The sequence below is a fragment of the Lissotriton vulgaris genome, chromosome 11 (assembly GCF_964263255.1).
Source record: "Lissotriton vulgaris chromosome 11, aLisVul1.2, whole genome shotgun sequence".
NCBI lineage: Eukaryota > Metazoa > Chordata > Amphibia > Caudata > Salamandridae > Lissotriton > Lissotriton vulgaris.
The window spans coordinates 268,317,115-268,343,450 of NC_141699.1; the positions used below are offsets into that span (position 1 = coordinate 268,317,115).

At 47.8% G+C, this 26,336-nt stretch overlaps 1 protein-coding gene across 11 annotated transcripts in view; it reads right to left on the reverse strand.

Annotated features, from left to right (window-relative positions):
• Nucleotides 1–26,336, reverse strand: part of MTMR3 (myotubularin related protein 3) — a 1,591,444-nt gene that overhangs the window by 1,177,152 nt on the left and 387,956 nt on the right. For all 11 annotated transcript variants that reach the window (XM_086943220.1, XM_086943217.1, XM_086943214.1 and 8 more), the window contains 2 exons: nt 22,797–22,866; nt 7,926–8,015 (listed from right to left, as the gene is read on the reverse strand). In XM_086943220.1, the coding sequence (XP_086799346.1) occupies nt 7,926–8,015; nt 22,797–22,799 (93 nt within the window). In that variant the 5' untranslated portion in view covers nt 22,800–22,866. The remainder of the gene's footprint in view (nt 1–7,925; nt 8,016–22,796; nt 22,867–26,336) is intronic.

The window sequence follows — 26,336 nt, forward strand, 5'->3', positions numbered from 1 at the left end:
GTTAGTGACCGAAATGCTGATCCCTTTAACTTGGTCAGATCATTGGGCAGTTCCTTTCCGCCTAACCATACCTTCCTCTGCCTCGACTCCAAAAAATAGCAATTCATGGGAAACCAGAAGAAATTATAGAGAGGTCAACAATAGCTCTATAGCCCTTTTCCTGGCAGAAGTTAAGGTCTCCCTCTTGGCTGAATCTAATGCCGCTGCTCGAAGTTTGTCCATTGCATTAGGTACAGCTATAGACACTTTAGCACCCCCTAAAAAACATTATTCTGCTAGGAAGAGCCCCTCTGCCCTTTGGTACTCAGCACAATTGAGATTGCTTTGGCAGAAATGCCGACAAAAAGAAAGAGCATGGCTCACCCAACCCAACACCCCCGAGAATAGCCAGCATAAACAGGCCTTAAAAGATTACAAGAGGGCGATAATAATGGAGAAAAAGAGCTACTTCCAGAACACCAGTGCCACGCTTAAATCCTCAAGAGAGCTCTTTAAAATCATCAACTCCTTATCCTCACCCAAAACCGCTAATTCAGTGGTTGAGACACAGACGCTATGTGATAATATTGCGAATTTCTTTCACACTAAAATAGCGGACATAAACAGTGCCCTAGAAACTCTAAATTTTGAGCCGAACACCCAGTCAACATCCACCTCATCTTTATCTTTATCTCATTCCCCGGTTATACCTGTGGTCTAGGAAGCAAGTCCTTGCTCCCGTTTGACAAATTTTCCTAGGATGTCACTGGTAGAGCTTAACATTCTCCTTGAAGCTACTAAGTCCTGCTACCCCTTAGACCCCTGCCCTTTAAAAACTCTTAAAGCATGCAGAGAGGCTGTCCTTCCTATTTTACTGGAGATCATGAATATGGCCATTTCCGAAGGGATTTTTCCCGTAGCCTGGAAGACCGCAGTAGTTAAACCCCTGCTAAAAAAGGCCTCTCTGAATCCCGAAGTTCTAAAAAAAATATGGCCAATCTCTTTACTTCCGGCCCCGGCTAAAATACTCGAAGCCCACCTCAATTGTCACCTGACCTCATATCTGGAGAGTGAGAATCTGTTGGATGTCTCCCAACATGGGTTCCGAGCGGCCCACAGTACAGAAACGGCCTTCACGGTGGCTGTTAACAACATCAGAGCAGAGGTGGATAAAGGGCAAACCACGCTGTTGGTGTTGTTGAATCTAAGCAGCTTTTGACACCCTGTCCCCCTCAATCCTGGTTGACAGGTGGAGTGCGATAGGGGTCGAGGGCAGCGCTCTGAATCTCCTTTCCTCTTTTCTCCCTCCCAGACGGTGCAATGTGGGGTCAGCCTTGAGCCCTGTATTATTCAACATCTATGTGACCCCTCTTGCTAAAATTATAAGATCCTTTGGGTACCAGGTACTCTCCTATGCCGATGATACTCAGATCATCGTCTCTGCTTCCCGACCGACACAAGATTCTGCCCCCAAATTTAGAGAGTGCATGGAAGCGGTATCTTTATGGATGATACTTAACCATCTTAAGCTAAACGGAGAGAAGACTGAAGTCTTGATCTTTGGAGGGAGTCTTGAATTGTGGAATGAAGATTGGTGGCCGGTTTCATTAGGGGACTGTCCCCAACCGGTACAAGCAGCTAGAAATTTAGGTGTAATAATTGACCCGGCCCTCTCATTTTACCTTCAGGTCAACAAAACTGTGGACACCTGCTGTACTATTATTCGGACACTATAAAAGATCCACCCTTATCTGTCCCCTGAAGCACGCAAACATTCAACAGTTGCCCTGGTATCTTCCAGGCTTGACTACTGTAATGCTCTGTATGGTGGCATTAATAAGAAATTGATCCAGCTACATCAGGTGGTTGAGAACGCTGATTCTCAATCTGCCTAGGCGTTCATCGGCCACCAAGGCGGGAAAAGATCTCCATTGGCTGCCAATCCAGGCCAGGATTTCTTTTAAACTCCTCTGTCTGGCCCACAGGGCGGTATTTGGATCAGGTTCCGAAGGGATTAAATTGCTAGTCAGCCCGTACATCCCCAGTAGATCCCTTCACTCATCCACCAAAATCCTGCTCACCGTCCCTAGATTCAATAAGGTGAGATGGGGAGGAAGAACGTTTTCCCTCTCGGCTCCCAAATTGTGGAACGCGCTCCCACCTGAACTCTCCAGCCAACCCTCATTGGTGATTTTTCGTAAACTTTAAAAGACATGGCTCTTTTCCCTGGCTTATTAATTATTATTATACCTCCTTCTGCTTTGTTTTTGTCTTTTGTCTGTTATCTGCGCCTTGATGCCCCTCAGGTTTAAGTTTTGCGCATTATAAGACACCTATTCATTCATTCTTTCATTCATTCATTCAAAAGCGGTACTAGGGAGGCCGGGTGCAAGTGCAGGAACCCAATGTTAGCCAATGGGGCTAAGGAGGGCCTTTGGTTTGGGGCCGTTAGTTAGGCCACTCAGGTGTGGAAGCAAAGCACCTGGAGTTAGGACCATCACTGCAGGGGCCAACAATCAACTAAGGAGCTGCACGGAGGTGGACGGATGCAGAGTGCCAAGACAAAGTCGGGAGCCCCGTGGTTTTTATGGAAATCTCCAGTTTTAAGAAAAGGCTGCAGGCTCGGGCAGGGAGGCTTCCAGAAGGCGACCACTGGAAGTAGAGGTGAGTTGGGCTCGTGGGGGACGGCTGATCACAGTCGGTTGGGCCACCCAAGGCCGTGGGGCATCAAATGCAGGGCTTTCTTAAGGTATCAGATCTTCTTACCAGCTCCGGTTGCGGTCAGGGGGACCCTTAAAGTTGAGTTGCAGGAGTCTGCTTGAAGTTTGAGGTAGTCGGGGATCACCATATCTCAGGTCAGTATCGCTGGCGAGACCTCCTCAGGGTGTTAGGCCACTCAAACTCGGGCCGAGGGCATTAAGTGCAGAGTGGTTCAGAACCACGGAGCCACCTTGATCCGGGTTCTGAGTTGGAGTCTTTGGTGAGCAAATCCGGTGCTTACGGGAGCACCGGTGCTCACGGGAGACAGACTTGCAGATGAGAGCAGGGCAGGTCCTCCAGGTTTTGGGGGCCTGCTGGCTACGTCTGGGGTTTGCTGTAGTCCGATCAGAGTCAGGACAGGCTGGTAGGGCTGGGCCCAAAACAGTTAAGTGCCCTCTTCTTCTCTGGTCAGCACGGCTCTTCAGTCCTTCTTTCTTACTCTACTCTGAGGAGGCAAGGTTCAGGGTCGCCACTAAATACTAAATTTAGGGTTGTTTACAGGGGATCAATAGGTCCCTTCCTTGGGGTGGGTACACCCCCTATTATGCCACCCTCCAGTAGGAAGGAGGCACAAGCTTCTCTACAATTAGCAGAGTCCCCTCATCTTCAAGGTGGATGGGACTGAGATGTGTGCTTCACCTCGTCTCGGTCACCTGAGGGGAGGTATTGACAAAGGTGGGCACATCTCTGCTCCTAACTTGGTTTTCCCGCCAATTCTCCAGCACAAAGTAGGGGTCAGACCCGGTGGGAGCCATTTGCTGGGGGAAGCAAAAGGTAGGGACAGCTTACAAAGCTGGCTTCCTTTTGAAGCTTCCCCTTCGTGGACGCAGCCCATCCTGGGTGAGGAAGCATGACACCTCTGTGCAGGATGGGCTTTGTTTCTAGACCAAGAGAGAGGAGGCCCCCTACCGAGTGGTCCAGAAACCTGTCTGGTGGTGGCAAATGGCAGGGAGCCATTCAGGAACCATAATAGGGCTGGTCATTTTTTAAGGGGCAACACTACGATGCCCTCTGTTAGCATTTTGCATTAGATGCCACACCAGCATTAGTGTGGGTCTAATGTGCTAAGAAGTTTGCTGCCAAACTTCCCAGATTTCAGTAAATATGGAGCATTGGCATTCGTAATGACCAACTCACAGACCTTATACTCTTTATAGGTTTACTGCACTGACAATGCCTAAGAATGGCTTTAAGACACTGTAGGGGTACAGTGCTCATGCTACTGAACCTTTACCTTGGGGCTAAGGCACCCTGCTAGAGGGGTGACTTACCTAGGCCCCAGGCAGTGGTTTGCTGGCATGTCACACTGGGATGTGTGCCATGTTGACTCTTCACTTTTTGTCTGCACCAAAACACGCAGGCTGCAATGGCAGTGTGTGGGTGTTAAGCTGCAGGGCCCCTAAGGGTGGCACAGCAGGTGCTGCAGCCCTTAAAGGCGTTTCCGGGTCAAAGTCCTCTTGGTTCCATTGTACCTTATACTAGGGTCATAACTGTGGCCAGAGATGTGCCAATTGTGGGTACAAAGGTACATTTTTGGGAAAGAACACAGGTCTGGGAACCTGATTGGCAGGGACCCAGGGCACACCAAGTCAAAGTGCATCATGGGTCAGGCAAAAGGTGGGGTGGAGGGGGGGGCACAGGAGGGACCATGAAAAAGGGGCATTTTCCTACACCCCGATAGGATGTTCAATCATAGATGGAATTTATTCTGCTCAAACGTACTGACAACCAGTTACAACATTATATAAGAGATCACCCTAATTTCTTTTTTTAAATGATCTGTATTGAATTTTCACAGGATACAATTGATGATGGTAATAATCAAAGCTAATTTGCAACTCTAGTGATTAAAATGCTAAACCCACCTAAACAGTCCAAGTACCCTCCACCCCACCTGCTGCTTTTGAACAGAGAGATCTTCCCTCATTTATCAGGGACAAAAAGGATATTGTGAGCAAACTTGACAACATGGATTGGCAGACTGACTTCATCCTGTTGGTGGCTCACTGGACTAATGCATCCACTGCAGGGGCCGGTTTTCAACCTCATGGTCACAGGTTCAAATCCCGGCGGGTCTACTCAGCCTTTTATCCATCGGAGGTTGATAAAATGAGAACCATTGAGTTGGGTAACAATAAACATCTGTTATTCAGCGCCAACAGACCTTGTTGAGTCAAACGTGCGCTTTACAAGTACACGTTATGTTATTACCAGTGAGGTAGTAAGTCTATGTCCCTCTGTTAATATGGACATGGCATTGTTGCAATCAACAAAGCATTATCTACTCAATCATTACACTACTTAAACTCACAGAAAATTATTTTCAAGATGCTACAATTTTGCCTTACTCGCAACATTTTCAGTTTTCGTAAAGAAGACTATCTGGAGATGCAAGGGATTACGATGGGGGCCTAATTTGCTCCACCGTTCCCCTGCATCTTCGATGGGCGAGTTAAAAATATTCTAGATATGGGATGACCAATTTAAAGAATAAACACCACAAATGATATGCTTAAGATAATACATTAACAATATCGTGTACATATGGGAAGGAGATCCAAGATAAACTCATGAAATATCTAAAAAGTATCAATAATGAATGAAACACAAATTACTTCAGAATTCTCAACTACTAAAATTAACCTCCTGGTCCTTACTATCTACATTGTGATAACAAAGTGCATACTATACTACGAGAAAGGGCTGCCAGTTCAAATCTACAGGTTAAAAGTTGACAACCAATGACTTATTATGAATAGCCCTAAAGAGGAGTTACTCCGGATTTGCAGGAACTGCTCACAAGATAATAACTTAAATGAAAAATCAGATGAACTGCTCGACAGGCTACAACAAAGTGTACTTAACAGTACTGCCAAAACAATTTCTCAAACTCCATGCCATACATTAGCTGACAAAAACCAAACAAAAAACATGACCAATAAGGGGCAAGATTTATAACACAATTTCATAATGGCCATCAACACAAGTGCCGAGCACTGATGAAGGATTGGCATATTTTAACCAGCAACCCCATCTCAACAAATTTATCTCTACATAAGCCCAGATGGGTTTCTGAAGAGCCACCAATCTAAAACAAATACTCTGCCCATCTGAATTGGAGGATAAAAGAAAACCAACTACTTCTTTCCTTACTAAACCACCAGGTTTTTACATCGGTCATGATAGTTCCATGTGGAAATTCGGACATAAACTAAAAGTCTTGCCACCAGAAGCAAGAACTTGGACACCTATCAATCAATGGATCAGCTGTAAAAGCAAGTACATGGTATTCATTACACTCTTCGCAAGTATTACTATCCTACCTTTAAAATTGAGAATGCAAGAACATTAGTGCAACATATATAAAAGGGACCCTGGGCTTCCATTAACTGAGCATTATAGGAAATTCCATTAACATGAACGCAAATTCACTTTCTTAGGCATTGAGCATACTCCTTCACACTAACAGGGAACCCAAGATGTGACAAAAAAGGGTAAATATATACTACTGTTAGATACAGTTCGGAAAGGTGATATCTAACTTGGTTTGCAATGGCTCACTAATGTGCTTACACTTGGAGGCCAGTATTAGATACATCTGATACTGATTGTTCTGCATGCATACCGTGGCAAATATATTCTTTAGAAATTCCTTTTTCGGTTTGGCGTTAGCAAAGACCTTTTGATTTTCCGATTACTTAATTGGAGTATTCAGTCAGACTCTCTGTAGTTGTGTCATTCACAATTTTCTTCCACTTATGCATCAAGGGGCGATCTGTAAGCTCAATTTAGCCATTGGCTTCCTTCACTATGAGTTACAGCTTGCTGCCCTTTCACAAGGATCACATCCAGACACAAAGTAGTTTCCTTCAGTGCCAGGGAGAACTACAGCAATGTGAGCTCTTTTCTCAAACCATCTAAATTGATTTTTTTTGGGTATAAAATGTAAGCAATACAACATGACATGGCATATCCAACCCTGATGAAGTCTTAAGGGGTGAGATGCATTGGATGGGATGGTTACAGTCTGTTTTTGATACAAATAATTCAATAAAAAGTTGGACGAACAAGACACCAGTTGAAATTATTCTATTTGAACCATCTTTATTGGTTCTAGAAGGACTATTTTTTTTATTGTTTAAATAATACACTAAGTAAAAACAATTAATTTGAATGTTTAACTTATTTTTAAAAATATAAAAATATTTAAATTAAATATAGAACTTTTATAAAGATTACTACAAATTAAATAAAAAGTCAGTGAATATCTTTTTAAATTATCGTTTTACAATTATTATTTATACCTTAAATTAATATATTTACATTATGTAATATTTAATACACATTATATTTGCGGAGTTGATGTGCTGCAACATTTTATTTCCTTAACTCAAGGTTAATATTAGTTAGTTTACCTTTGTATTATACATTCCCTCTTCTATCCCTCCATTATCCTATTCAATCCAACTAATAGACTTGCATATCCACCGCTCATATTAACTACTATTTCCCTGTACTAATCCTCCACTGATACTCTTTGGGATCAGGAAAAGAATGCTACTCAACAAACGCACGTTGACGCCTTGTGAGGGTTAGTAAAAGCTATATAAATACAACTACAATAAGAATATATCTGAATTGAAAATAATTAAATATTACATTTCTCAATACCCTCACATATGGAGCTTTCCACCACAGTGGCAGAGATCTCCATCAGGCGAATATTTACAAATAGCGACTTTACATTCAAATCCTATAGTAGCCTTCTCATCTGAGGCAATAGCGACATGCAAGTCTAGACCTGGGTGCAAATATCCACTCAGAAATTGGTACAAAAAGTGGAGAGTTACACCAAGGTTCTATTGTCAGTTAGTTTTCTTCTTCCCTTGGAATGTGGATTTCAAAGGAGTGTTTTCCTTGTTGCTGTTAAAATATTTTAAAAAGACGTTAGGTCTACAATCCATGGTCTCTTTAATATAAAGAAGACATTAATTTACATTCACTAGAGAAAGCTCTGGTCACAAAAGGACTGTGGCAGGAGATGCATGCATTAGTGACTGGTTGGCATCTTTTCCAAATACAAATGCCCAGAAAGACCCTGTGTGAGACCAGAGTATAAAAGACTACTGAAGAAGTAAAGCTGTGGCCTACCGGAGCTTGCCTTCTCACACAATTTTTATGTTTACCTGCAGGTCCTCCTCATCACGAATCAGTTGTTTCCTGGGAAAAATCTGATTGGCTTGAATGCATTCCAGGCTCTGCTGGCCCTCTTCATCCTGAAGAAACACAAATGTAATTACGGGTAGCAGTACTAGCAAGGTACATCATATCCTGTTCTTTCCCTTATTCATGAATGTTGCCCAAATTCATCAAAGATATCCTCAAATATGAAAGGGCATGACACAGGACACATTCCTATGCTTTGGTTTCATTCATTTGTCGTCTTCTAGGCATTTCTGATATAAGATCAAGCACACAACTCATATACTTAAGGCAAATCCACACGCCTCCACCTTTGAAATTATGTTTCACATGAGCATAAAGGTAAGCAAGGAAGCTAAATGAACAAGTTACTTATCTTGGGTGATGCCTTATCTGGCATAGATGATCTAGTGATAGATACCCTACCATAGAATTATCCGTAGGTGTCAGACTGAATCAGGAATGTTTTTGGTTGCAATACCCCTGCTCACCGGTAGTTGGCGTTTTTCAGCTTTGTGTGGCATCGTTGGTGTCGACCATCAGAAGTGATGTGCTCAGTGTCTATATAGGTGCCACCCCAGCACGCTGACATTAGTTTCGTTTAGTGGCTTTTCACGCCAGGAGCGTGGAACCACGAAGGACACTGCACTGGTGTGGAAAACTAGAGCCCTGAAAGGGCAACAGCACCTTCCTAAGAAATCTGGTAGCAGAGCGGGGAGGATGAGTGTGTCAGGAGGAAGGAATCTGCAGCTAGACAGTCTCTACCAGATAAGGCGTTATTAAAGGTATGTAACTTAGACAGTGCCCAGAAACGGCAACTACGCAGCCTCTCTATTCGCTGAGTCAAATTATTAGACTCTTTCACCCAGGTGTGAAGACGAAGACACCCAGGCCATTGTTGCTTGCCGTGGCATACAAATGTTTCCACAGAGGTTTATATATCACCCGGGCCGCGACTCCCTATGCACCGGCAATACCACTAGTGGGGTCCCCTAGTGGATATTTAATGCTGACAATGCAAGCAATTGAGGGGGGGCAGGAGAAAGGCGTCCGGACCCCTGGGGACCTCTACCGAGAAAGAGCACTTATACCATATACGTCCCTAGAAGATGAGGGGTTTCCACCAGGGCAGTTTTTCGTGCATTGTTCACTGATAGCCACACTAGCGACCAAATAGGGAGACATGACTATGGAACTGCAGACACACCTTGTAGTGCAACATTTACACGTTATGGGGAGTGGAAGGCATCTCATAAGCTGGTTTGCTGAGTCATTTAAAGTTCATGCAGCAATGAATCTGGACCCCCTCCGCAAAAAATGGGAGCTAGATCTGGCACACTCACTCAATGACCAGGAGTGTGCTCAGACACTAGAAAGCCCAACACGCATACCCAGGAACATGCGGTTCAGACAAATTCAACTGTATATAATAGACTGGTCCTACTTTACACCTGCCAACATTGACCAATACTTCAGTAGAACTGATGCTGCATGCCCCAGATGTGCTGAGGTGGGAGCTGACATAACACACATGCTATGGAGTTGCCTCCGGATCGTTCCGAACTGGAACGCAGTAGCCCATCTGTTGGACGCATGCACAGGGCATAAACTACCTTTTGCTTGGCCAGTATATATATTACACAAATTAGGAGAACGGCGGCCACCAATGTGACATCCAGGTTCCTAGACCTGGGGATAGTGGTGGCCAACAGATTGCTCACGAAAAGATGGAAAGCAGTGGATCCGCCACAAGCGCAGGCATGGCGTCACTCATTGCTAGATTGGGCTAAGGCGAAAAGCCTTGCCATCAGGCGTGAGGAAACATTGGGTCTGAGGCAGGTCCCCATAGCCACACACTAGAACATAGTTTAACCGAGCTACAACAATACACCAGCAGGGACTTGGGGGGGCTCCACTTTCTGAGAAAAGCACAGGTAACTGGCACACGCAGACGTGTCACTCACGTATATTCCACCTTACCATACTAGCAAATAATTATCGGTCATGATACACACATGCTAATGCAACACAACCGGGAAGAAGGAGGGAAATGCACTAACAGGGCAACAGCACCCGATTGTGCACACGGGGTTGGAGGGGGGACTATGGGAGGGTCAAATTTTTCTTTATGGTTTATTTTTGCCTTTTGTAATGCTTATTAGAATTGAAAGAACTCTGCCATAAGTTGAAGTTGGCCTACAAGCACAGAACTATGTATGTTACATAGTGCGAATAACAACAAATGGTTACGCAAACAAATGTTCTTAACTTCGAGGTTGATGCTATGGCACCCTGGACACCAGTCACAGAGACATAGTTGTCAATTTCTACGCCAGTATTCCACGGACGTCCTGTTGAACTGTTGACGTGATCTTATCTGTAATCAATGAGACATCATGTATGCTTGTAACAGATAAAAGTGCATGAGATAGGGGGCGTGGCCAGCTGCATGGCTGAGTGAGACGTGCCTCGGCGCAGCTCCCGGCAAGACTGCGTGCGAAAAAAACTACCTGACAGCGAAGAAACTTGCGGAAATCGACTGAGGAGGTGACGGAAGACGGGCGGCACCTGTGGGGAACACCGGCCCCATCCTACATCCGAGCGGAGGCGAGATAATAGGCGGCATACCCCCGGAGACGGCGGCCCTGGACACCTAAGATGGCGGCACCCGGAGACACTGAGACCCGTGCCTGAGGTGAAGGTGAGGCGGTCAGGGCATCGGGAGGCGCCTCCCCACCCACACGGGATCAGAAGACCCTGGGCCTCGCTTCGCCTTGCTGCTGGGGACTCCCTCCCTCCCTCCTCCCCCCCCCCCCCCCCCCCCCCCTCCCAGCGCTCTAGAAGTCCTGGGAGCGGAGACGGGCTGGGGCCTGTGAAGCCGGGGCCTGGATTTGCTGCTTCCTGCCCGTCGAGGGGGCTGCCCGGACTGTGAGGCCTGCGCAGAGTGGCCCCACCCTGGGCCTGACTCAGCTCTGTAGAGGCCGCGGAAGAGCCGGAACTCCTACGGTGACCCCCGGGGTCGGAGCGTGGTGGGCGTCCTGCCTTCTCCCCCCCGCCCCCGCTAATGACGGCGATGCAGGCCTGCGGGGCACAGGCCTAGACACGGAGGTGACGGGAGGATCTGTGGCCCTGAACTGTGAAATTGGGTTCCCTGCTCGCACCCCTCCTCCCTTCCAGTGTGCGCAGGGGACCCTCTGAGACCTCCAATCGCGAGGGAGACCCAAGTACAGCGTGGACAGGGCCTGACCCACCGGGCTGGATCTGGTCGCCCCACTGCGGAGGGCCCACTGGATCAGGAACAGTGCTGGAGAAGCCCGCAGTGCGGTGGAGACGCGAGGCTCGTACTAGACCCTGTGTTGATACCACCTTGGGAACGCTGAGACCACTGCCCCCTCCCCACGCCTGCTTCAGGACACCAACAGCAGGGGGACCTTTGGGGGACAGCATAGGCAAACGAGACCCGGCACCAAGGCCTGCCAGGCAGGAATCCATTGAGAACTATACCACTTCGCGAGCACAGAGGGACGCAACTGTAGGGGCCCGGGACGCACAAACGGACACCGCTATGCTCCTAGAAGCGATTCAGGCCTCGAGAACTGACATACAGAACTCTAGAGCAGCCCTAGAGACCAAGATCGGGGAGGTGGGTTCGGAGGTCCTCTTGCTACGCCAAGACTTCAGGAACTTATCTGACAGAGTGGGCACGGCGGAGACCAGAATCTCGGAAACAGAAGACTCCATTACCTCCCTCAAAAAAGATATGGCGGAATTGCAGGCCTCTCATAGACAGCTACTGTGGCGGGTGGACGATGCGGAGAACGGAGTACGCAGAAACAACCTGCGCTTTGTGGGCCTGAGGGAAGGAATTGAGAAGACCGACACTGCGGCTTTCCTGCACTCATGGCTTACGACTATGGCTTCTCTAACTGTTTCGTGATCGAGAGAGCGCATAGAGCACTCCAAGCCAAACCACCGGAAGGAGCGAGACCTCGCCCGATCATCGCCAGATTCCTCAATTATGCGGACAAGGACCTCATCCTTAGAGAAGCTCGGAAAATGGGAGAAATCAAGTTTGAAAACACCGTCATGATCTTTCCTGACTATAGCCAAGATGTGCAAAAGCAAAGGCGCTCCTACGACACTGTGAAGGCTAAACTACGAGAACTGAACATATCCTATATGCTACTCTTTCCTGCGAAACTGAGGGTCTTGTTTAAGGGCAAGTCACACTTCTCCAATCGCCCAGAGGAGGCCTCCCACTGGCTGGAGGAGAGACCGTTGCTACGAGAGGCGGAGGAGGAGGGACGTAGAATCCGTGATGAGCAGGCGGCAGCCAACTTCAGGAGAAGCCCGACCGGGTCACAGAGAACAAGACACCATCGGGCAGGCAGACAATCGCAACGGACACCATACCCGCCCCAACAAGTAGCGCCCGGAGGAAACCGGGGGGGGGGGGGTGGCGCCGCTGCTAACAATGGGGATCCCACTCAGGGGTCCAGATTCAGGTGCCTGCTCCCAACGTCAGGAAATGTGACGGATCACGAGGATGATACGAATATTTCAGACGTGGAGGAACAGACGGAGCAATCCATAAACCCACTAGCCGTTGCCATCCGAGATCTGGAGCAAGGAGAGTCGGGCAACGCAGAGGCTACTGAAACTGATACGCAGGACTCCCATTCCTGAGAAGCTGAGGGACTGAGATCCAACATAGCAGTTCTTTGCTTTGGGACACGCAAGTAAAACTTTTTGTCCCTTGGGGTGGGAATACACCACTTCAGAACTTGAGATTGGACAGCAAGACATTTCTTAGCTGGGGTTATTTGAGGGGTGGGCGACAGACCTTGCTGCCTGGTAGTCCGAGCCGTCGATGGTTGTACGGGCGGGATGGCCGGGGGGTACAGGTGGGGGGAGCAGGGGATGTTCATTCAGTTTGGTTGTTTGAGGGGAGGGGGGTGGGGGGGGGGGGGATGGGGGAGTACGTTGTTGGGTACACACAGTCATGGAGGTTGGCGCATTCTGTGGTTTTTTGGTACGGGCGACCGCCCGCCTTGTTTGACCCCACCGCCTGGATTACAAGTAAATTGTTGCTATACTTATGGCCACTGAAAAACTGCTTATTACGAACGCTTCTACGAAGCCAGACAACTGGGCACGTGCGAGGACTCACTCCTCTATATGTCACAGGTCAATCTCCCTGTGGTGGATGCTGAGGTCCTACCGGCGTTGGAGGCCGACATTTCCCTAGAGGAAGTCAAAGCTGCCATTGCCGGACTAAAACCGGGCAAAGGGCCGGGACCAAACGGTTTCCCCCCCTGGAATTCTTTAAGTGCACGGCCGACATATTAGCTCCGCACCTGAAAAATCTCTTTCTTGAAGCATATAAGGAAGGGAGTCTGCCCACTGACCTCACCATGGCGACCATAGTCCCTATCTTCAAAGAGGGCAAGCCACGGGGGGACTGCGCCTCCTACCGTCCCATCTCCTTGCTGAATACGGAGGTGAAACTCCTTGCCACGGTCCTGGCGCGACGCCTGAGACCAGTACTACCCAACCTGATACATTTAGACCAAACCGGCTTCCTACCAGACAGGGCCACGAAATTCAACCTCCGTCGCACGCATAACTGGCTGCAGGAGGTGAGAGATAGGGAACCGCCGCATTGGTTCCTTTCCTTAGATGCCGAAAAGGCCTTTGACTCTGTGCACTGGCCGTTCCTGGAGGCCGCCATACAAAAATTTGGTTTCGGCCCCAAATTTTGCTCGTGGGTACATCTGCTCTATACCAACCCTGGGGCTAAGGTGAGGGTAAACCGAAGGCTCTCCCGCAAAATTTTGATCCAAAGAGGAACCAGACAGGGGTGTCCTCTATCGCCGCTTCTCTTCACATTGACAATTGAGATACTGGCGGCCAGGATTAGGCAAAACCAGCAGATCTCAGGACAGGTTGGTGGTGTCCACGGAGGGCTTCCAATATCTGGGAGTCTTCATTACGCAGGACAGGCAACTGTCGCGCCACAAAAATGTTGAAAGTATACTCGTGCACTCAGTCTCGGATATGGACCACTGGCACCAGCTCCCTTTGACACTCCTGGGTAGAGCGGCAATGTATAAAATGATAATACTACCCAAATTTTTATACGCCCTACAAAATGAATATTATCTAATCCGGGACGGCCTCCTCCGTAGAATACACGTCGACCTCCGATCTTTTATATGGCTAGGTAAGCAGCCAAGGATAGCGCGGACCACCCTCCAGCGGCATCAATACAGTGGTGGAATCTCGCTCCCGAACCTTGAGGCTTATTATTGGGCGGAGCACTTGTCCCCCATTAATGACTGGCTCCGCACCCCGGCGGACCACCCTACGTATGCGCTGGAACGTTCCAAACTGTCCCCACATAGTTTGCTCTCGTATTTATACGGTAGATCGACAAAGAAGTCCTTGCTCTCGGCCACGAGCATCACACTCCGGGCCTGGAGAATGGCCACGAGACACACAGGATGGGATAAGTAGCCCACCCGACAGACTCCACTTTGGCACTGCACATGGCTCCCCGAGCTGCATAAACTCACAGGCTTTAAGCAGTGGGATGATATTGGGATTTCCACAGAGGGAGATGTCGTCGCCAGGGGAGAACTGAAATCCTTCGCGGCCCTGAGGGCAGAATATGGGCTCCATCATTCGCAGTTTTTTAAATACATTCAATTGCGACATGCATGGGGGGCGCAGGCTTTGACTCTAGAGGGTCTCCCAGAATATGCGCCGCTGGAAGGCAGACTACTACAGGAGCAGATACCAAGCAAGGCCGTGTCACTCACATATAAAACACTCACAAACAACATGCTGGGTGATCAGGCGAAGCTTAGGGGCACATGGGAGCAAGAAATAGGAACACTTGAAGATATCGACTGGGACCTAATACTAATGCACCCGAGGGAGGTGGCTATTAAATCCCGGCTCCGCCTTATCCAATACAACGAGCTCCACAGAACATACTTTGATAGGGTGAGATTATTTACAATGGGGAAAACATCAGATGATAGGTGCATACGATGCCAACATGAGGGAGGGGATTTCTTCCATATATTATGGGCATGTGATAAAATACAATCCTACTGGACACTCATCTTTACTGAACTGAGAGAAGTTCTGTCTGTACCGCTTGAACAGGAGCCTAAACTGGCCATCTTGGGAATGACTAATGATGTTGACCTCCCCCGCCCCTTACTGGTATTCCTGACACTGGCCCTGGTAGTAGCGAAACGAGATATTGCAAAATACTGGGGGGCTGTGACCATCCCCACGGTGGAAGAGTGGAGGAGAGGGTTAGACCTTTACATGGCGGCAGAGCGAGTGACGTATAAATCAAGAGGCTGCCCGAAAAAGTTTAAAAGGGTCTGGTCGAAGTGGAGACAGTAGCATGGGTTGGATGGTGGATTGGTGGTGGGAGGCTCGTGACTGAGCCCCAGATTAGGAGGAAGGGTGAGTTGGAGGCGGAGGTACACGTTCGGAGTGAAACTCGATGCAACAGTCACGCAATGATTACTGAAATGTGGTTGTACCACTTGTTTACCAGGTGCGGGAGGGAGGGATGGGGGTTGTGGGAAATGTATAATGCCACTACCATGACTGTAAAGTTAAGTTTTGAACAAGGGGATGTTATGCTGATTTTTCATTCACGGAAATGCTTGTTGTGGGTGGGTGCGGGGGGGGAGGGAATTAAAACTGAAAAAGCAGATGCCTAGATGACTACCTTGGATACCCCCTATGCTAAGGTGAGGGTACACTGGGAACGAATCGAAGATACTGTCAGACTGACTTTTGGGTTATGCACAGAAGAGACACTTGGGGTTCCATGATCTGCATTCTACTATGTAACACTGTCTTACTTAAATAACGATGCCAACGTTGTTCTTATGTCTGAGTATCTGCAATAAAAATTATTTTAAAAAAAAAAGTGCATGAGATAATGTTTCCAATAGATATCCAAGCAATACCATCCACAGAGGTGGATCTGTGGACCAATTTCATACGAGGAAGCCCTGCAGGACCGAACAAGCAAAATGACCATCGCGACGGATATGACTGGCCAGGCAGTAATGCGTTGTGAAAGTGTGCAAGGGGCCCCACACTGCTTGAAGGAGGTCCAGGACTGGAACTTTGCATGCTAACACAGTGGCTACAGCTTTTGCTCTGGTGGAGTGAACACGCAAACCCTTAGGGGGTTGCTTCTTAGGCAATCCGTAGCAGATCTTGATAAAGAGCACAATCCATATAGAGAAGGTTCACTTCTCCACAGTACGGCCTTTCTTTACTTCCACCTACCACATGAAGAGTTGGTTGTTCACCTGGAAATTTCATGTGTGGTCAAGGTAGAATGACAACACTCTATTTAGGTCCAGCCGGATAAGTTGCTCCTCTTCTTTGGAGGGATGCAGCTGAATGTAAAAAGTAGGCAGAGTGATGTATTGGCCTATGTGAAAGGGAGTGACCACTTTGGGTATAAAGGAAGCTCTTGCATGCAGCACCAGATTGTCTGGGTAGATGTTGAAGTAGGGATGCTTCAATGATAAATCCTAAAGCTGACTCTCCGTGCAGATGTTATAGCCACAAGAAGGACCGTTTTAATGGTAAGGAGCGGGAGTAGACACTACGCAAAGGCTCAAAAGGACAGCATGCAAGAGAACTGATGACGAAACTGAGGTCCCACTGGAGCATTATGAAAGGGTAAGGTGGAACCAAATGTTGCAAACCTTTGAAGAATCTATTCACAATAGGAGATTTGAAGGGGGATAACTTGTCAGGGAACCACAAAAAAGCAGAAATAGCAGAGAGATAGCCCTTTAGAGTGCCCAGACCAGAGCCCTGCTGGGCAAGAGAATGGATGAAAAGGAGAACCCGAGAAAGAGGGGCAGAAAGGCAATCGATCTGTCTTTTTGTACACCATGCCATAAATGTTCCCCAATGGTAGGGGTATACCATCTTGGTGGAAAGCTGTCTGGCTGTCAAGTTAAAGCTGCAGACTTCGGGAGGCAAAGTCGAAAGCTGTCAACTGTCAGTGATCGGTCTCCATGCAAAAAGGCGAAGAGTTGACAAGTTCGAGTGGAGGACCATCACCTGCAACAGAAGATCCTCGCAAAGGGGCAGCCTGATTGAAGAATTGATGGATATGCTCAACAGCTAGTGATACCAAACTCTCTGTGCCCAGTCCGGAGCCACAAGAGGTGTGGCGCTGCGGCCAGGGTGACTGACTCCGGAATCGGGGGACCAAGGTTCGATCCCCTTGGCCGGCGGCAGACTAGCCCAGCACCATGTGACTCTGGGCAATAGCTTGCTTAATCTTCCCGACGGCCCCCAGCGCCTAGAGACCCGAACGGGTGATGGTCCGCGCTTCAAAAATGTGGATTATAAGGATGACTTGGGACCGGTCGTTCCGGACCTTCTTGAGAAAGAGAGATATTGACGGAAGGGAGTATAGGTGGCCTGAGGTCGAGACAAAAAGTTTCTCCAAGTGAGCGCCGCTTTGGAAACTCCAGCGTGCAGCACTCCTCACATTGCACATTCTCAGTGGTGGCAAACAGATTTAACTAAGGATCTCCCAGCTGCTGAAAGAGACCTTGCACCACCTCCGGATGAAGATGCCATTCATGATCCGCTAGGCATCTTCGGCTCAGTTTGGGCACTCAGAGAGCCTGCCAGATGTTGAACCACTAGCGAAATGCCCTTTCGTTCCAGCCTGGTCCAGAGACTAAGTTCCCTACCACAGGTTCCATAACCACACCCCGGCCTCCCGCCCTCTCGCTCTCCCAGATGTCCGCCCGATTCCAGGAGTAACGCAGCCATCACTGCTGTCGGATCTGGTTGGTAAGGGAGAGGGCCTGCCGATGAACTAATCGCGGTTTGCAAGTCTTCAAAGCAGTCTTCTGCAGTTCCCTCTGAGATCGGGACCATGTCGGAGAGATTCCCCTGATACTGCGCGAACTTCAGGTCCCACTGCACAGCACACACATGCCATCGGGGATGTGAGACTAGCAAAATGCAGGAGGCCATGAGGCCCAGCAGCCTCAGTGTCAGTCTCCCCGAAATCCAGGATAGGCTGAACATCGGTATCATAGCCTAAATATCCTGGGCTTGCCATTCGGAAGGATAGCCCAAAACTGTACTGTGTCCAGGATAACTCCAATGAAAGGGAGCATCTGAGAGGGAGTCAGTGTGACTTCGGCATGTTTCTAGTGCACCCCAGCGAGGGCAGGAGGTTCACCATAGTCTGGAGGTGGGAGAGGGCAGCCTGGGGCGAGCCCGCCTTCAATGGCCAGTCAGCAAAATACAGGAAGACTGGCACCCCTGATCCTCACAGATCAGCTGCAACCCCCTTGGTTAACACTCAAGGGGTGCTGGTGATGCCAAACGGAAGCACGGCGTAATGAAAATGCTTGTAGCACACCGTGAACTGCAGATAACTACTATGGGCAGACAAGACGGGGATATTAAAGTTTGTGCCCTGCAAGTCTAACGCTACCATGCAGTCTCCCGAGTCGAGGGCACAGGACCTGAGCTAGCATGAGCATTTTGATCTTCTTGAGGAAGAAATTGAAAGTGCGCAGGTCTACATTATGACAACGGCCTCCGTCCTTTTTGGGCATAACACAATATTAGTGGGAATAACAACCAAAACCCACATCTGGCGCCAGCACCATCTCTATAGCTCCCTTGGCCAAGAGAGCCATCACTTCCTGGCTGAGAAGAGGTAGGTGATCCGTTGAGCCTATCACAAATTGATGGAATGGGGGAGGGGTAGTCACAAAGGGGCGGGAGTAGCCCCTTCAGACGATCTGCAAAACCCACCTGTCCGATGGTATGGACCGCCACTGGGACAGGTGATGGTAAATCCTGACGCCTACTGGGTTCCCATGATGGAAAAATGGCAGGGGGTGGACTGACCTGACCACTGGCTGCCCAACACATAGGGTCTGTGGGTAGCGCATCCTTGGGTATGCAGAGACTAAGAAGTGTGTGAGATGGCTGGGGGGCATGTAGACCTGATTGAAAACCCCTTCGTGGCCACAAATGGCTGATTGGGGGTGGCGAAGGACCATGGAAAGGTTCACGGACCTGGCCGTACCATTATTGTCCATAAAACGCTCCAGCACCTGGCCTCCTAAAAGATGGGAGCCATCAAAGGGCATGACCATAAGAGATGCTTGTACAGCCCCAGAAAAGACAGTCTTCATTCAACCAGGAGTGGTGTCATGAAGCCACTGTCGATGAAACCGTTCTACCTAGTGAGTCGGTTGTGTCTAGTTCACATCTTATCGTGAACCTTGCGGTCGGCTACAGCCTGGGGAAGTACGGTCTGAGCCTCCTTTGGGACAGTTAGCAGCACCTTCACAACTGTATCCTACAGAGTGTGGTAATAGCGGCTCAAAAAGAACACAGTGTTCACGGATTCCAGTGCCAGGGAGGTGGAAGAGAACATCTTCTTCCCTGAGAAATCCAGTCACTTGAATTCACAATCTGATTCTGCACTTGGGAATGTCCCAGGATTTACATAGTTGTTGGGGGTATGTACCACCAAGCTCTCAAGGGTGGGGTGTTGTGCGAGGTAGCCTAGAGAGGGGAGGTAGCAGTGGGCAATCATCCTATTCACATGAGCCCCTGTGCTGGGCTTGGACCATGTCGGACATCATTAAGTGACTCAATGAAAGGGAGAAGCAGTTCTGATGGGGACATTCCCGGATTAAGCACTTCTGTCCAGACATTTGTTTTGACTGCCACCAAGGGCAAGCCGAGGTCGAGGACCTCTGCCACTATCCTCACCACCACTGCGAAGGACACTCCCTTCTCCGTAGCCACGGTAGAGAGAGAAAGCATGCCAGTATCTGGAGAAGTGTCCAGTTCGCTGGCTTCAACCAGATCCTCACACCAGTCCAAGGTGTCATAAGACTGGTATTACTTAGAGTCCAGGGACTCCTCCCATTCCTCCCAGTGTCCTAACCAAAAGAAATACAGCTCAGGCTCCGTCCTGAACTCCTGACTCCAGGCAAACAACGCCACTACGGGTCCAGATCGGAGTCGGGGATTAGATTAGTGAGGGTAGCGCCGACAGCGTCTATATCAGGACCGGCGGCAGGGTAGGTCGAAATGGCACAACCGGCATCAATCAGTCCAGATCCAGGAGTGGATCCTAGGGGCCAGACTGGCTCCCGGTCCAGAGCTGCTGGTGTGAAACAAGAAGGGGCCCATTCTGAACCCTCAGGCCAGAAGGTACACCAGAGGGAATGGGCTGCTCAAATATGAGCCGTATGGCCTCATAGAATTTTTTTAGGTGGCCGGGGGTCCCTGCAGCTCCCAGAAACTTGGAGAAGCGCAGAGATGGCGCAGGCGCTGGCTCCAAGGCAGAGCCAGGCCTCAAATGTGGAAACTCCCTCGTCGGCCGATGGATGTCGAGAAGTCGAAGATCTCTTCAACGTCTTCTTGTGGTAGTGTGACATACCCGTGTGGCACAACAACTTCAAGCGCAACAATGATTTTGGACTCCGCGGCTGCGCAGGGACCTTTCTCTTGACCAGGACCTCAAACATCACTGCGTAGATGTCGAGCCGCCAGGAAATTGCAGGATCGCTCCTTCAAGGAATCCTGGTTCCTGGCATGGCAATTGGTGCGGGCCTTCGGGTAGGTAGTCCTGCTCGAGGCACCGAAGGCATACAAGGTCTGACATCAATCTGTGACAGGTGCTGCAGAGCTTGAACAAGCCTCCCTTGATGACATTCCTGCCACTCCTGGAGGAAAAACCTCAAAAAGATTTGACAAAAGTTGAAAAAAGTTTAGTCAAAAAATGGCTAAGTGATAAATGTTCTCCAGATCTGCGCTGGCTGGCGTGGAAAAAAAAAGAACAGACGTCCGAGTGCTGGGGTAGCGTCTACATAGGCACTGCGCACATCCCTTCTGGCACGGCCGCCATCATGAGGAGCCAAATGACGCCACAAATCGGCACACAGGGAGATTCTGCTCACGAAAATAATTCCGGATCCAGTCTGACGCCTAGGGATAATTCTAAAATAAGGATTCTGCAGCTAGAAGTCAATCAGATCTACAAATCAGGTTAGGAATTCACCTGTGACTATAGAACAGTAGTGACACCACCCACCCCCACAGCTCATGTTCCTATCCATGCAAGAGTCTGTTCAAACTATTTCAGTGTGGTTCAAAGCTTTGGTTAATCTTTTTATGACACCTATATGCAACTCTGTAGATTATGATGGATTAAACCAATTAATTTTCAACTGAGGCATAAAATTAGCTCACTTGTTCCACACAAATGAAGTTACGGTCCTACTTTAGTGACCTAATCTATTTATAGAAGCTGGGGCTTGCAAAAGCATATTTGCAGCAATTTACCTAAATGGATAAATGAGTAGCAGATAAATCACCAGCTGTGAAGGACAGCATCATTTGTTTTCAGGGTATAAAAATATTGTTTATTGGACAATTTCATTTCTTGTTTTTTTTCTCCCTTTGCATTATAGCGGTTATACACTATTAACCTGTGCTTTAAAACCCTTTACGTATTTTTGCATACCAGCTTATTGTACACTAAAACACTTAACATTTAAAGCAAAATTAAACCAAATAACAAAAACACAGAGGCATTAATCCTGGCCAAGAAACCAAACTCCACAACTGACTAAGGATGTTCATGGGGTCAGCCAAGGTCTTAATATCTCTGAGCTCGCTTCAAGGTACTCCATTGATTACTGAAAAAAAAACACACACACACACACACACACACACACACACACACAAACAAAAACACACACACACACACACAAAAACACACACACACACAAAAACACACACACACACAAAAACACACAAAAACACACACACACACAAACACACACACACACACACACACACACACACAAACACACACACACACACACACACACACACAAAAACACACACACACACACACACAGAAATGTCTTACTCTCAACCTGCTGCAAACACTAACAACACATTTTAAATCATAATTCCAAACCCTAAGATTCGGTAATCAAGTGGTCCACTCCAATCCACTTCTTTTTAACACTACTTTGACCATTTTCCTTTGTACTTTAACGCCTCTACTCTGTGACAAGTACCAGCAATCTTTGTTATTTCAGTCTCGTAATCCGTCCTGCTACAATCTGAAATTGTTATAGAAAATGCAAGGTGCCTGGTCTCAGGTTTGATGCTGTATTTTATTTCACAGCGGATCAGAAGCTTCTGACCAATCGTAAAGTTTCCATGATTTATTTATCTTTTCACAATATTTTTTAATTGAACAGATGCGAGGTTTAAACCTCTGTTCTAATCCCAATTTCTTCACCTTATCTCATTTAGGAGTTTTGGGAAAGTCACCTCATCATATTTCCTTGGGTTCTGGCCACTGGAGGAGTATTCCAGTGGCAGTGCAGGAAATGCATGAGTGCACATTACACAAGACACAGCAACAGTCCATGCAACAACAAAAAGCAACAGCTAAAAAGATATAAGCTGCAATTTCACCAGAGTCACAAAATTCAACATAAATGTAATGGTATTAAATGTCAAAAAGTACATAAAGACCTGTTTCCATTTACATCTGCCCCTCACAGTTTAGTTAGGACAGCAATCCTTATTGATGTGTGATGGATGTTAGTGCACCTATATATAACAAATGGTAAACTAGGATGCATTTCAACCCAATACCACTGCAGAGGCTTTATTACAAAAATTTAAAGTGCTTAATAAAGAACAGCTACCCTCTTGTATTCAGCGATACAGCAAAGCAAATTTTTAATTTACATTTCTTTCCACTGAGTGCTTACCATGGCAGGCCCCAGTTGGGAAAGGTTATTTATTCACTTCCAAGTTCACAGATGTTTCCTGCTCTTTCCTCTGCAAAACAAAGAATTTGGAAAGTAAAGAAAAAGAGAAGAAAAAAAAGGTCTAGTGCTACTTTCACTTTACATATTTTATAGTAAAAGAGTTACATCAAAACAATACAATAATGACCATCAAATATAAAGCAAAGCAGAAAAAGAAAATGAGAAAGTTAAGAAACTTGTGGAGAAACATACAGCAACTGGTGATAAACTCTGATGGTGAAAATGTTCCACTATCAGGCAGACTTTAGCTATTCGCTCTCCTCAGAAAGAATACTGAAAATTCCTCTTCAAAACTGTAGGCATGCACTTGTGTCACTTCCAGATGTCAACATATCAACTTCATCTTACAAAGGGCCAGTGAAAGGCAAACCGCGGGTACTGCAAAGTAGAAAAAGAGATATGCTTTTTCAGTTTTTTCCTAAATCCTCCTTTTCTTTTTGCCTGTGCTTTCTATGGTGATACTGAAAAAGTAATTTTATACAGCAGCCACAACAGATTTTTAGGTCTCGCCTAGCCAGCACTTGCGCTGTCTTCGAGACATGCTGTAATCAGGATATGGGCATGAAGCTCCGCCCACTTTCAACCCATATTTTTTATAGGCTCCTGTCACGGTCCTTTGTAAATGGGGGCTTTTCATTTGTCAATAGTCTTAGAAGTCCCTCCTTAGTACCGCCTTTCCTATTCTTGCAACCTCCCATAAGGACAGCCCCTTTACATGTGTTGTTACTCGGTAAGGTTTAATTACAGCCTATCTACACAATTTTGTTAAATGTCTATTTCGCTCTCCCACAAAGCTTTTTTTAATGAAACCAGCGCAGCACACCTCAGCTGAGATAATGCCAGCCACACCTTTCTTTTGTTATATACAGCAGAACGCTGCTGCATTTTTTTGTGTTTTTTTTACTATTTATTAACTTTTGTTAAAATTGTGGCACCCGCGCTTTAGCTTTTAACATCTAAGCTTAAACGCGGGTGCCATGATTGGTTCAAAAGTAAAGCAATAGAAAAAATGCACACTTTTTTTCAAATGTTTAACTTTTGAAGCAATCGCTGCACCCTCCCTTTAAGCTTAGAATGCTTAAAGCTAAAGCGCAAGTGCTTCAGTTGTAACAAAAGTAAAAACAAATTGAAAAAAAGCCAGGCTGCCATTTTTTTTTCTATTTTTACGCGAAACCGATGCATAACCAATGCTTGTTTTTCGAAGGCCGCCTTTAGACGCACTATACCCTGCCTTTTGCAGGACTGCCTGAAAGTTGCACATTCCCATTGCGGTGTTAATAACTGGAACAACGGGATCATAGGTTGGCACAGAGATTACACTGGATTTAGGTTCCCTCGTAGACCATGCGGTTTACTTCAAATGTAAACATGGGCACTGTTACACATGTGTATCCTTTTATTTACATTTGATCGAAGGAGGTGGAGTGGCAGTTTCCTTACATCGGAGTGCAATAGAGCCTCAAAGTTTCTTGCAGAGTGACTGCCACAGTCCTTAGTTATGACTCGTTATGCAACACATCACAGCTGTGGTATGCAGGCATCTTCAATTCTGTACATTTAAGCACCTTAAATGTAAAGTTTTTCACGAACCTGCTCGATGTCATGTGGTCAACCAAGACCTCAGAACCTGCCGAACTCTAGGTCCTTCCTAGGCGCATAGCATCGGCACTTTAAAGTGTGTGAGATGTTGAGGCAGTGAGTGGCCCAGAGGCAAGGGTTTGGCACAAGCAGAGTTGGGCAAAAAAGGGTGGGTAAATGCTTTCTCTTATTCTCCTTCATATTTATTCAATCTCTCTCTCGCACTCGCTTTATCTGTTTCTCCCTCTCTTTTTCTTACAGTTTACTCTTTTACATGAGCTCACAGAGTGATACATATTTTTTTTCATTCATGCGGACTGCATGAATGAACCTCTTGCAAGCAATACCCTTCCGATCCGAAGCAACACCCTTCTGATCCGAAGCCACCGACATCATCTGCGGCGTATAGTAATCAAAGGAGCGCACACCGCTAGCCCCTCCTCCGGATCGCCCCTCGGGACTCTGGTAATTGTAGTTCTTTAGTGGATCAGCCAGGTGGGTGCAAGTCAGTACTTGTAGGACTGATGAATCTCTAGACCCGATACATGTCCCGGGTCTTAGGATATCGCCCGAGACATGTCTCGGGTTTCGGGATAACTTCCCTCATCAGTAGAGAAAGATCGTTAGGGGTGGAAGAGAAGGCCGCCACACAACAGTCAAAGGCCTCGATGCCAGAACCGGCACGCAGGTGCGTCGTCCAAGAGCCCGTCGGCCCAAAGCTCAAGGGAGCCATATTGTGTTTAGTCATCAAAGGAGCGCACACCGCTAGCCCCTCCTCCGGATCTCCCCTCGGGACTCTGGTAATTGTAGTTCTTTAGTGGATCACCCAGGTGGGTGCAAGTCGGTACTTGTAGGACTGATGAATCTCTAACATCTGCGGCGTACCCCAGGGCTCATCCCAACGCTGTTCAACGTCTACATGGCCCCCCTCGCACAAGTGGCCCGCCATCACGACCTCAACATCTCCTACGCGGACGACACCCAGCTCATCCTCTCCCTCACCAAGGACCCACACACCGCCAAAACCAACCTTTACGAGGGAATGAAGGCCGTCGCCGATTGGATGAAGCTGAACTCTGACAAGACGGAGGTCCTCATCCTCGGACCCCACCCCCTCAGCCTGGGACGACTCCTGGTGGCCAACCACACTGGGAACAGCACCAACACCCACCACCCATGCACGCAATCTAGGATTCATCCTCCACTCCTCCCTCTCCATGTCTAAGCAGGTCAATGCAGTCTCCTCCTCCTGCTACAACACCCTCCGCATGCTCCACAGGATCTACAAGTGGATCCCAACCGAACCAAGAAGAACGGTGACACAGGCCCTCGTCAGCAGCAGACTGGACTATGGCAACGCACTCTATGCAGGAATCCCAGCCAAACACCTACGACGACTACATTGCATCCAAAACGCCTCCGCCCGACTGATAGTCAACGTCCCCCGCCGCAGCCACATCACCCCCCACCTGAGAGACCTACACTGGCTCCCCGTTGACAAGAGGATCACCTTCAAGCTCCTTACCCACGCACACAAAGAACTCCACAACACCCGACCAACCTACCTGAACAGCAGACTCAGCTTCCACACCCCCACCCGCCAGCTCCGCTCCGCCAGCCTCGCCCTCACCGCTGTCCCCTGCATCCAACGAACGACCTTCAGCGGCAGATCCTTCTCCTACCTCGCTGCCAAGACCTGGTTCACCCTCCCTACCCACATACGGCAGACCCAAGACCTGCTCGCCTTCAGAAGACTCCTCAAGACCTGGCTGTAGCAGTAGCAGCACCCCCCCCCCCTCCCCTCAGCGCCTTGGGACCCTCATGGGTATGTAGTGCCCTTTACAAGTACTCTGATTGATTGATTGATTGATTAAATACCAGTAATAAATCATGACACAAACC